The sequence below is a fragment of the Mastigoproctus giganteus genome, chromosome 11 (genome assembly GCF_048544385.1).
Source record: "Mastigoproctus giganteus isolate SK-2022 chromosome 11, ASM4854438v1, whole genome shotgun sequence".
Lineage (NCBI taxonomy): Eukaryota > Metazoa > Arthropoda > Arachnida > Uropygi > Thelyphonidae > Mastigoproctus > Mastigoproctus giganteus.
In genome coordinates, this window is record NC_143585.1 from 34,375,409 (window position 1) to 34,388,225 (window position 12,817).

At 34.5% G+C, this 12,817-nt stretch overlaps 1 protein-coding gene across 1 annotated transcript in view; it reads left to right on the forward strand.

Moving 5' to 3' along the window:
- Positions 1-682: 682 nt before the first annotated feature.
- LOC150077887 (uncharacterized) overlaps positions 683-12,817 on the forward strand; it is a 50,072-nt gene continuing 37,937 nt past the window's right edge. The window contains exons 1-2 of the mRNA XM_090385047.1: positions 683-824; positions 5,002-5,166. Coding sequence (XP_090241173.1) covers positions 726-824; positions 5,002-5,166 — 264 coding nt within the window. The 5' untranslated portion in view covers positions 683-725. The remainder of the gene's footprint in view (positions 825-5,001; positions 5,167-12,817) is intronic.

The following is a 12,817-nucleotide window of genomic DNA, read 5'->3' on the forward strand; positions in this document are numbered from 1 at the left end:
TGCATATCGGCCATTGCATTGATTACCCTTGACCACTGCCTTTATGAAGATGATTTTATGAGAGAAAAAAAATTTCTTGAAGTAGTCTTGAAACAGTCAGAATCACTTGTCAAGACCTTGCTGAGTGCATTTTTTGATGAGGAATGGTGTTATCAAAATTCATTCCACAAATATATCACTGGTGATGGAACCTACTACAAGTCTTAAAATGGTTGTAAAGTATAGTCTTTCATAAATGATCTAAAAAATGGCAGAATGGCTCCTTCATTATAAAAATGCTCCATGCAAAACATTATTTGCCATCTGCCAATTTTTGACCAACAGAAGTATTCCCATCTTGCTGCACCTATCTTATTCCTCTGATTTGGCATCATGCAGCTTTTGGCTATTTCCAAAATGAAAAGTTGAGCTGATCCAAGAAATCCAGTCAAACATTATGGACTGCTTGAAAGCATTCCCAAAAACGTTTTGATCAATGAATAAAAATTTTTTTCAACATTTTTTTGAACTTTTTAATAAAACCTTGTATCTGATGATAACATGAGTGTATATTTTACTAAAAGATTTTGTATTGACAAATAATTTAATTTCTTTTGACAGAAATAAATACAATCTACACTAAGTATTTTCAAAGAATGATAAATACCAATGACACAGATTCGATACTTATGTTATACAGCTTTTATGAGAATTTGGGATCATTTCTTTATCTTCATCCTGCTGTAATGCGGGCTCTTGTTGTAATATTTGCTGACAGCAATCACCAGATGGCTCAAAAAATTTTCAACTCCTGCCTTTTAATGGGAATATATTCCATGTCTGAGGTAAGTTTCGATGAGCTGTAGGTAGTAAATTTTGCTTATTTATGTTCTTTAATATTAATTTCTAATGAATGACCTTATATTATTAATTAATGATTTTTAACGATGAACCCCCCCAAGCACAAATGGTTGCGTAATAAATTGCTATTAATTGCTAATAAATTGCCATTAATTGCTAATAAATATTAGCAATTAATGTTTCTTGTTCTGGTCAATACAGTCAACTTCATGTATCAAGCATATGCCCTCCAACAAGAGTAATTGCTCATTGGAATTACTATCGTAGTAGTGAAATCCTTTATTCATCATATATGAATATGTTATATATGTTAAACCCACACGTTTTATCTAAACCTGGTTTTCTAATGAACATGTTAAGGCTGTTCATCATAAGAATATAGCATACCGAAATTGGCTTGTATCCAGATCATATTTATTTTTCTGCCTACACTGAACCTTGTAATAGTTTTGAACAAGTTATTAACAAATCCAGCCTCAATAACTGAAATGTCTAAGAGTAGGAATCTTGGTTCTTGTCCAAATGGTAGTTGAACCTTATGGTTTCTTGGAGGATAAGGATGGTGTGTGTGTGTGTGTGTGTGTGTGTGTGTGTGTGTGTGTGTGTGTGTGTGTGTGTGTGTGTGTGTGTGTGTTTTGATGCTGTGTAATCTTGCTTTCTTGCATTCTCTTATTTTGCTGGCATTTTTCCTTTTACATGGAAATCTGCTCATATGCAGTCAGTTTCTAAAAAGGATGCCAAATTCCTCCCTTCCATTATTGCACTTTAACTTTTTCCACAGTAATGCAGAAATCCTGCAACTACAGATTTTTACAATATCTTGAATCTTGCCATCTCATTAACAATTACCAATATGGATTTCATTAATGTGAATTCACTGGAGGTTTAAGTTAATCATCTTTTGACAAATTCCACAGAAAGTTTGAGTAAATTGAATAGTTGCTTTCAATATTTCCAAGCTTTGATCATGTTTGGAATAAGTCTTCTAAACAACCATCCATCTTATGATCTGCCTTCTGCTTTTTGCCAATGAATAACCAATTTCTCTCTCTCTCTCTCTCTCTCTCTCGCTCTCGCTCTCACTCTCTCGCTCTCGCTCTCATCTCCTGACGATCTCTGCAAGTTCTCCTAGTTTCTATACTTCCAGTCACTCTTATTCTTGTATACTAATAATTTTCTGCCAGTGTGTAGAAACTCCATCCATAGTTTTTCTGATTAGTACATTACATTCCATCCCATCTTCAACAAGCCCTGCTCTTCACAAACATTAACAACTTTTTGAATATCCACCAAATTCATTAACTATGAAATATTATTGAAATATTAAATCCATAAACAATGACAACTTTTTGATTATTTACCTATTCATTAAATATGAATTTCCTGTTGATATTCCAGTGTGGAGAAGTAAAACCTAGTTAACATCATGGTCCTTAAAACTTGATCCTGCCTTATTTATTCCAGAAACATTGCTGCTATGCTCATTTTCAGCACCACTCAAATATCTGGGTAAGAGCATATATTTTTACTTGGGATAAACCTGACTTCTAACCCTTCTTGACACAGGTGTATCATAAACATATTGCTAGTTCTGCATTAAAAGTACTAGGCTTTCCTCTTTTGCTCTCAGTGTTACTTTTCTTCTAAACAGCTATTCACTAGAAAACGGGTTGTCAACATCCATCACAGTTCAAGTCCAAACTCACTGAACTAACTTTTTATTGTCCTCATTTGTTTTTTGGACAAAGCCACCTTCCTGTGTATTTCCCAAAAATACAATCCATGGAAATTCAATCCAATATCAATAAGTATTTTCTGGCTTTTAAACCTTCAGTCCCCCATACAGTACTACCAGAGGTCCCAATACTTTTCATATTAAAAAAAAAAAAAAAAATATATATATATATATATATATATATATATATATATATATATATATATAGTTATGTAGAAGAATATGAGAAATAGAAAAAGAGAGAGTGACAAACCTTATTATTAATTTCACTGCTGTCTGTCAGGCTAGCAGTGAAAATTCTGCCAGTTTTCTGCTAAATTTAATGTATACTAAAGTAATTAACCCAATTTGATCTATATATTCACAGTAAATTCTCAGTATATTTGAACATAGAAAAACTGGCAAATGGCAAACAGAAACAGATAGCCGCAGCTAATTATTGATGGGATATATTGAGTGGAGCTGGCCCTAGTTAACGTTCCATTCAATGTATCCCTATATCTATAATTAGCTATATCATCATTTTAATTTTACTATTTCATTTTATTTTATTATATTCTATATGTTTATTTATAGGGTGCAACAAAGAAGTCCAACTTAGGTTACCTAAATACTTGCCCTTTGAGCTTAGGTTACCTAAATACTTGCCCTTTGAGCTAATAAGTATAGTTTTCACCCCTAATACTTTTATTCTAAATTCTCCAATTTATCCAGTTGGTATTATGATTAAAAAATGTTTTTTATATATATATATATATATATATATATATATATATATGATAAATCATTTATAGATGTTAAATAGTTATAACAGATACAAGAAATATAATGGAAAGTAATATGAAGTAGCCTAACATTACATCAGCCTGTAAAATAGGGATATATGTATTATGTACGTAGCTAATAGAGAGGTATGCTCTTATATAAGCATACTTCTTTGTTAGAGAGAGAGATAAACTCATAATTTGATACATATATGATCTGAGCCAAAACAATGTGCAGAGCCCTGCCCTGCATAATAAAATCAGTAAATTATGTATACAAAAGGCCATTTGTTTACAGAATACGTCAAATGGTACTTTATCAAGAGATAGCACCATTTGTATCCAAACCACAATTAGCTGTAGCTAACTGGTTTTTATCTACCAGTTATTGCTAGGCCTAAAGATTGGCCCCCAATATCATTGGTTATAAGGAGTAAATTATACTATATTTGCAACAGTTTAAAAACTTATTGGCAGAATAGCAACTAGCCTGGCAGATAGCAGAATATACCAGTATTTACAAATCAAATCCAACTATAATCTATACATAAAGTAGGGAAAGAGTTGAAGGTATTGAGACTGCCGTAGCCTAGTGGTCAGGCGCGCGGGTGCATAAGTACACGTGCCTTGAGTGACCGGGGTTCAAGCCCGTGACTTCTGAATACGGTGCTGTTTCTTGTATTCTGTCTATCTTGTGAACTCCTCTGACCGTTTAGTCGTCCCGGAGTATAAACAGATAATTTATTTATTTTTTTTTATTATAAATAAATGTTGAAATTAGGCAAAATAAGGGGTATAAATAGCACTCCCACTCTTCAAATACTCTATTAGATCATGGAAAATTATTAGATCATATAAGATCATATAAAAAATTATTAGATCATATTAGATCATATAAAAAATTAGAAATAGGTAACAAAAGCCATATCTGATAATAGTATTCAGATATATCAAATGTATAACTGTCCATCCCACGAGATAGGGTCCTGGTAAATCAGTAAAGAATTGATTTACTGGGACCCCATCTTATAGGATAGGCTGTTATGCTCTTGATATGTAAGAATACTATTGTCAGATACTATAACTTTTGCCTTTTATATCTTTTGCATTCTGTTTCTAATTTTTTTATATCCAATCTATTCAACGGCTTGAAGAAGAATGGAATACTATTTTTATCCTATTTCTTTTACTTATTTCACCTACTTTTAGCATTCACTTATAACACCCCTACTTCTACCCCTTTATGAATAGAGTATGGTTGAGGATTAATGCAGGATCTGAAAAATGAAAAAAAGTTCATATAAATATGTATTTAATTTTGAACAGTTATGGAACTATGGCTGTTTGAATTTAACGAATGGCTAGTCTTTAGTGGTAAAAAATATTTTATTGTGTGTGTGTGTTTAGACATTATTCATACCACAATATATAATTTTTCTGCTGTTGTAGTTAGTGTAATTTTGTTGTACTTGCCATAAAAAGAAAAGGAATAATCTTAGTGGATAAACCCAAAATTACAATTATTTATTTATGCATATGAATTTAAAAAAAGATAAGAGTTTGTGTAGTTTCCAGAATATGTGTAATGTACAGTTTTGCACAATTATATCTAATAAAATGGTATGTCACTTTTCTGAATACTGCTTTCTTGTGTTTTTATAGGTACTAGAATATCCCCATAACATACTACTTTATACTTACCTAACAGAAGTAGAAATGCAATTTATTCTCGAAAAATTTCTTAATAAAATGTTTATGGCTGCTTCTGTTGATAATGGAATGCCTCATTTTAATGATGTGCTGTTTTCTCTTACAATCAGAGTTCAGGTAATATGAAAATACATTTGATAGATGTTGTTTTATTTAAAAAAATTTCCTTGGTGTGTTTTTTATGATTTGCTAATTTATTATCATTTATTTTTATTGAAGTTGCCATTTCAATTGTGTATAATATTATTACCATGAATAAAAATAGATCTCCATGCTAGATCAGCATAAACAGAATTTTTGTAGCAGATATAGCAAAGACCAAAAGACCAATAGATTGACAGTAGCCACTGGCAGAGGTGAAAGAGATTCTTGCACTGCTTCTATTAGAATGAGCAGAAGCCTGAAAAACAAGATGCATGGTATTTCAGAGACTGCTGGGAGCCATTGCGGTACAAGTAAACACATGGGTTGTGTTAGGGTAGCTAAGAATAGAAACAGGTGCAGGTATACTTGCGTGTACACCAATGCTAGGAGTTTAGTAAATAAATTTGATGAATTTGAGGTATTGCTCAAAACATCGAAGGCAGATATTGTTGGGATATCAGAGACGTGGTGTCACACAGATATAAGGGATGCAGAACTGCAATTTGGGGAGTACAACGTCTACAGAAAGGATAGACAGGATAGGAAGGGAGGAGGGGTTATGTTATTAGTTAAGAAACACATAAAAACCAAGGAAGTGAAGCCAGTCGACATCGCTGGACAGTGCAGTGTGGAGTCAGTTTGGTGTGACATAAACATTGGGAGATCAAAATTGAGAGTAGGAGTGTGCTATAGGCCTAATGACTCTGATGAGTATAATAAGGAACTGTACAGGGAAATAGAGTGGGCCAGTAAATCAGAGTGTCTTATAATGGGAGATTTTAATTTCCCAGATATTGACTGGAATTTGGGGGCTGGTTACTCACACACTAGCAGGACTTTTGTGGATTTATTGGATGATTGTTTTCTATATCAGCATGTTCGGGAGGCAACTAGAGGGAGTAATACTCTTGATTTGATTATCAGCAGTGATTCTTCATGCATTAAGAATCTGCAGATAAATGAACCACTAGGTGGCAGTGATCACAGTGTGCTGAAGTGGGATTTACTCAAAGAGGTAACTACCATTAGGGGTAAAGGGAAGGGTTATTGCTTCCGTAAAGGCGACTACGATAGACTGAGACAGTATTTAAATTCTATACAGTGGGACCAACTGATGATGTTACCAACAGCAAATTCAAAATGGGAAGCATTCAAAGAACTTATCTTGGAAGCTACTAGGCTTTACATACCAACTAAGAAATATTGTTCAAGGTTTAGGCCAAAATGGATGTCGGATGAACTAATGAGGCATATGGCAGAGAAGAAAAATGCATGGGATACTTACAAATTAACACATGACACAGAAGCCTATGATAGATACAAGTTGATATGCAACCAAGTTACAAAGGAGGTTAGGCAGGCGAAGGCAGATTACGAGAAATCCTTGGCAAGGGATGCAAAGAAAAACAGCAAAGAGTTCTTTACTTATGTAAACTCTAGAAGGAAGGGGGTGAATCAGATTGGTCCACTTGATATTGATGGGTCAAGTGTTGATGATCCTGCTCAGGTAGCTAACAAACTAAATGAATATTTTGCATCGACATTCACACATGAGGAGTTATTCAGCGAGGGGAATGCCAGAGGTGTATTCAACTCTAGCAGTAAGCTACAGAATCTTGAAATAACTGGGAGTAAAGTGGAGGAGAAACTGTTGAAGATAAACACAAGAAAGGCACCCAGGGTGGATGGGATCTATCTAGTTATATTAAAGGAGGCAGCAAAGGAAGTAAGCAAACCCTTAGCCATAATTATGAGAGCTTCCTTGGACTCAGGGGAGGTACCCATAGACTGGAAATGTGCAAATGTGACCCCAATTCACAAAGGAGGATCAAAGGCTGACACAAGTAATTATAGACCTGTGAGCTTAACTTCTGTTCCAGGAAAATTAATGGAGGCAATGGTTAAAGAAGCACTGCAGGATCATTTAGACAAGACTTCAGTTATAGCTCAGACACAGCATGGTTTTGTTAAGGGGAAGTCTTGCCTGACCAACTTGATTGGATACTATGACGCAGTCACAAAAGAACTGGATGCAGGGAATAACTTTGATATTATATACTTGGATCTTAGAAAGGCTTTTGATACTGTTGCACATGGAAGACTGCTACACAAATTGGAGCAGTGTGACATTGGAGGCAAATTGCTGCTATGGATAAAGGGGTGGTTGAGGGGGAGAAGACAGAGTGGTAATCAATGGACACTGCTCATCGTGGACTGATGTTATTAGTGGAGTCCCTCAGGGCTCAGTGTTGGGTCCATTATTGTTTTCTGTATTTATAAATGATATTGATGATGGTATATCGGGCTTAATGTCCAAGTTTGCAGACGATACAAAGGTTGGCAGGGTTGTCAAGGACACTACTGACACTATGCTGCTGCAACAGGGTCTGGAAAGGTTGAGCAGATGGGCTGAGAGGTGGCAAATGAAGTTTAACATTGATAAATGTAAAGTACTACACATGGGAAACAGCAACCCCAGAGCAACGTATCAACTCTGTGGTACTACACTGACAGTGGTAGAGAATGAAAGGGACTTGGGGGTGGTTGTGCAGGCAGATATGAAGTTCTCTGAGCAGTGCAGAAGGGCTGCAAGAGTAGCTCATGGAGTATTGTCAGTGATATACAGGAATTTTTCCAGCAGGGATAAGGAGGTGATTATTCCATTGTATAAGGCGATGGTCAGGCCACACCTAGAGTACTGTATACAGGTCTGGAGGCCTCATTTCAAGAAGGATGTAGAGCTGCTGGAACGAGTACAGAGAAGGGCAACAAGATTAGTGAATGGAACAAAGGGGTGCTCTTACGAAGAAAGGCTTAAGTTTTGCAAATTACAGTGTCTGGAGACTAGGCACCAGCGAGGTGATCTGATAGAGGTGTATAAAGCCTTGAATGGTTTAAGCATGCTCAATGCTGATGGGATTCTTCCTCTAGCTCAGAAAAATCACCTGAGAGGGCATAAATTCAAATTGAGGAAAGACAGATGTAGGATAGACGTGCGGAAATTTGCCTTTAGCCAGCGGGTGGTTGGTTGGTGGAACAGACTTCCATCCCTTGTGGTGGAGGTTGATAGCCTAAATAAGTTTAAGGCTCAGCTGGACAGGTATTTTGAACGAACAGAGGGGTGAAGTGGAAGTGGGGTTTTTTTTTTTTTTTTTTTGGCTGATGCTGCATAAGCTTGCTTTCTTGCATCAAATGCCTCTACTAATGCTAATCCTAATGCTAATATTCCTCTTTTAAAGAATGTATTCTTAAAAAGTTTACTAATTTTCAGAAACATTCTCACCCTAAAAGTGCAGGTTTATTTCTTTGTTTAGTATACAAGTGGGTAAGGGTAAAAACAAGATATTATCAAAACATCAGAATATAAAAATTGTTATTTAATGTAGAGAACTGGTGTACATCTGTAAGAAGTATTATCCCCTACTGGCAGTGATGTATGCCTTTATGCATCTTGGCATTGCTTCAGAAAGGTACCTGATATCCTCCTGAGGAATATCCCTCCATGCTGGCTTAACGCATCCTTTAAAACTTCTGGGGTTTGGGCTGGTTGAAGCATAGTGCTATGTTTCCTTTACATTATATCCCAGATGGAAACACAATAAGAAAAAAAATTGGAATCTAGCAGACTGGGATGCATGTAGACATTGTAGATAAACTGTCTGACAACGTTATCATTATGGAGTTAAGCATTGTTGTGGAATAAATAACTGCGTATCTGTTGAAGAAACGACAAATTAAAAGGTCCAATTGTTATGGTAACCTCTGTGATTATTTTGAACAAAAAAAAGAAGGAAACTGCCGTAAAATTGTACAGAAATGTATATCTTTGTTGAATACAGGAAAAAAAAAAAACATCTCTTTCATTAGGGCACCTTCACACATGGGTGAAGTCACCATTCCCTAAACAGAATCTTGAGTCATCATTAAAGTCTGCTTTCATTCGAGTCAACTATCTCTGAATTGCTAAAGTTGCTGCATATGATTGAATACTCTAGAGTCAACAAAATGTGCAATGTGAATGCAGACCTGCCTCTATTAAGTCATCTACCAGTTGTGCTTCTTGATAGCTAGATTTCCCAAAGATGAATTAGCATCATCTCTAATTTTTCTTAGAGAAACAAAAGTTTTTTAATGAAGGATTGGCTAAATCTGCAATATTAATATAGTAGAAACTCAATTGTTTGAGCCCCATTCATTTAAGTTTTCTTGTAGCCAGAGGTAATAATAGCTGTCACCAAGATCCTTTTTCTTTTACCATCTGCCAGTTCATCTCTCCTCCTAAAATAGAATTAAGTTGAGGTATGCCAGTCGTTATGTACACACGTGTCTTTTATTGTTCATTTTGTTTATTAGAATTGTTTTTTACATGTATGTTTTTTGCTTTGTTTCTGTTATGTGATTAAGTTTCTTATATTTTGTAACATACCACATAGTGATAAAGGCGCTTCCGTAGCCAGGTGGGAAGGAGCAGCAGTGCGTAGCACACGCTTCTTGATTAAACCGGGGTTCGAGCCCGTCACCACCAAATACGGAAAGGTCAGGGAATGACCACCGCATATTCACGGAGCAATATGGCCTTAGTTGCTAATGCTCCTAAAAACCAAACAACAACAACAATAGTGATAAAAGTAAGAGAAAATATGTTTTGTTGGAAGTCAATCTTGATGCTTTTAAAGGCTTAAATGAAGCAAAAACCATAAAAGTCGACATCAGAATTGACTTTGGGAGAAGTTATTGTTGGGATTAGCAGTGAAAACAGAGCAAAAATTGATAAATGTCCTGAAGATGCCTTGGTTTTCTGAAAAACCACGAATAAAGTCCAATTCAAAAAAAAACAAAAATCCAGTGAAGCCATGTTTCTGTGGTTTTCACAGCAGAGATTGAAAGGAAGACTAATGACATGACCACTGCTTCAAGCAAAAGTATTTAATTTCCAGAAACAACTCCCAGATAGTAATAGTGGCTTTACTGCTAGTGAGGCTGATTAGACAGATAGAAGAAAAGGTGTGGGATGGTGCAAGTGAATATTTGTGGGAAAAACTTGTGTCAGACTTAAAATCAGTTGAAATGGTGTAATATACATTAATAAACCTCATGGAAATGAGAATCTTACAACTAACCAACTATGATTGTGATGAGACAGGATTAAACTATAAAATGCTTCTACCCAGCTTCTTGCCAAGAAACAGCAACTCTAGGCCACAAAAAAAAAAAAAAAATATATATATATATATATATATATCAAGAAAGAATGACTATACCTGCTTGCTGTAATTCTTTTATTAGCAAATCAGATCAGTTAAACCCTTGGCCTTAAATCACATCTCTTTTACAGCCTTGCCAGTATCATCATTTGAAGCCCAGGAAATATTTTGGATAGAACATGAGCAATTCAGACAACAGTGTTTTTTGAAGATGAAGAATTTTTTACAAAAACAGAGAAATTTTTAAAAGAGAAAGCCTTCTTCTTTCTAAATACTAAACTTTATATTATCTTTCTAGATACTAAACAATGTATCTTCTCAGTAAAATGAAGAATTGACTAGTGATGGAATTCTTGCTATTTTCTTACTGCCTAACATAATCAGTTTGGTACAGCCAATGGAACAGGGGGATTTGGTGTTTAAAAAGGAAATATTGACAAAAGTTGTTGAAGCAACAGTGAATGAAGATAGTATTGTTGGCTACTGAAAAAAAATAATGTGGAGGATGGTCTATATTGGATAACTGAATCTTGGTTCCAGCTGTCATTGAAAACTCTAGAAAAAGTCAAAAAGAAATTGGCCGATGGTGCATTCTGCCATTTCTCATCCTGGATCAAAAATCCAGGATAAGAGATGGCAGAAGACAGTGAGAGTGTGTGAACAGTCTAATGAGAATGTTTTAAGAGAATGGTAAGACCAAGTTGAGCAGTACAGAATCAGACAATTCCATAGTTGAGATAGAGTAAAAAAAAAAAAAAAAATCAGACAACAAAAGCAGTGATGAAAGTAAGCAAGTCAATATCAAATGAGACAGTTCTTTGTACTGAAGGACTAGCTGCACTTGAAGTAACAGTATGCTACATAGAACAGTGGAAAGAGCAGCAACTGATTTTCTGCTTCTAAAAAGATGACACGATTTTGTGGTAAAGATGCAATCGCAATTTCAAAAATAAAACAAGCCTAATAAAAAAATGTTTAGGGTTAAATTAGGAGAGTTTTTCTATTTTATATAATTAAAGTAGATTTAAAGCATTATTAATAAAATTCTATACATTTTCTTTTTTTTTGTTTGAGGATACATTTGAGAACATAATTTAAGTATATATTAAGCATACTTTATAATTTAATTTAATTTAAATTTTTATAATTCATAATTTAAGCATACTTTACATAATTCAAGCTTTTTGGTAGTTTGAGGTCATCTCCCATTCGCCTCAAACTATCGAGATTCTTCTGTATTGCTGATTTATTAATAGCATTATTTTTTTCATTTCATTCATGTTTTTTCCTGTAAAGTAAGACCTTTTTTAATGAACTCCACCTCCCCCACAATTATGAAAATGCCTTCAGAATATCCTTGTCACAAAATTTTTGAAAATTCATTATTTTATATTAAAGGCTACTTATATGGTATCGGGAAATAAATTACAATTGCATTTGAAAATTTTATTTTCCTGAAGATTGACAACACCTTTTGGCCTTAAATCATTAAGAGTTATAGATGACTAGGTGTCACTGTGTACTGAGGATGTGCTACACCACAAAATGCAAACCAGTTTGGTTGTGATATAATATAAATAGTGCATGCACTGCAAAGTGGCATGATACTGTGTTAGATTTTTCTTGGTAAAATTATTGATTTGTATATATCATACAATTTGAAGTCAGTTTCTGTGATCCTCTAGGTTAGCTCTAGTTCTACAAGAATAGGTGGTAATTTATACCACCCATAAAAAAGAATTTTTTTATATTTTTACTTTACTTCCTCAGTTTAAGTGCATGTTCTGTATTTTGCTACTTTTCTTTGCTCAAATTTTTCCAAGTCTTAAATAGCTCAATCAGGTTCCTACACAGATGCCTGGTCTGTTGAGACTTTTTCAGCCCACAAAACTGAATCCTGTCCCACGAACCCTTTGTTTTATGCCACTTATCAGTGTCACTCCTCTGGATTTCTTTTTTCACTTATGTTTTTTAACAGACGGTAAATATGTAGTAAACTTACAATGTTTAGAATATTACAGCAGTCAAAAAAAAAAAATAATAATAAAAAAGTTAATGAAAGTACTTAACACTTAAGTAGGCACATCTGCAGTTGCTCTGTATACTTGGTCATTTTTACCTTATTCAGCAGTTGCCCTTTGTTATAGTATGGTGGTTTCACCACTTGTCACTCATTTGGAAAGAGTTGTATTTGAATCCCATCAGAGGTTGAAGGAATTCTTAAAGTCCTCTTCAACTGCGATTATTATTAGTCAATCTTAGATAGAGGACTTTTAGTTGAGAAATTTGGACAAAAAACCTTGGAAGTATTGCAAATATTCCCACATATCCTTACTTATGGGTCATTATTGTATTTTGCTTTTTTTAAAAAAAATATCTGAGTAACTTGTCTTTTTTTTCATTTTTTTTTTTTTTTTTTT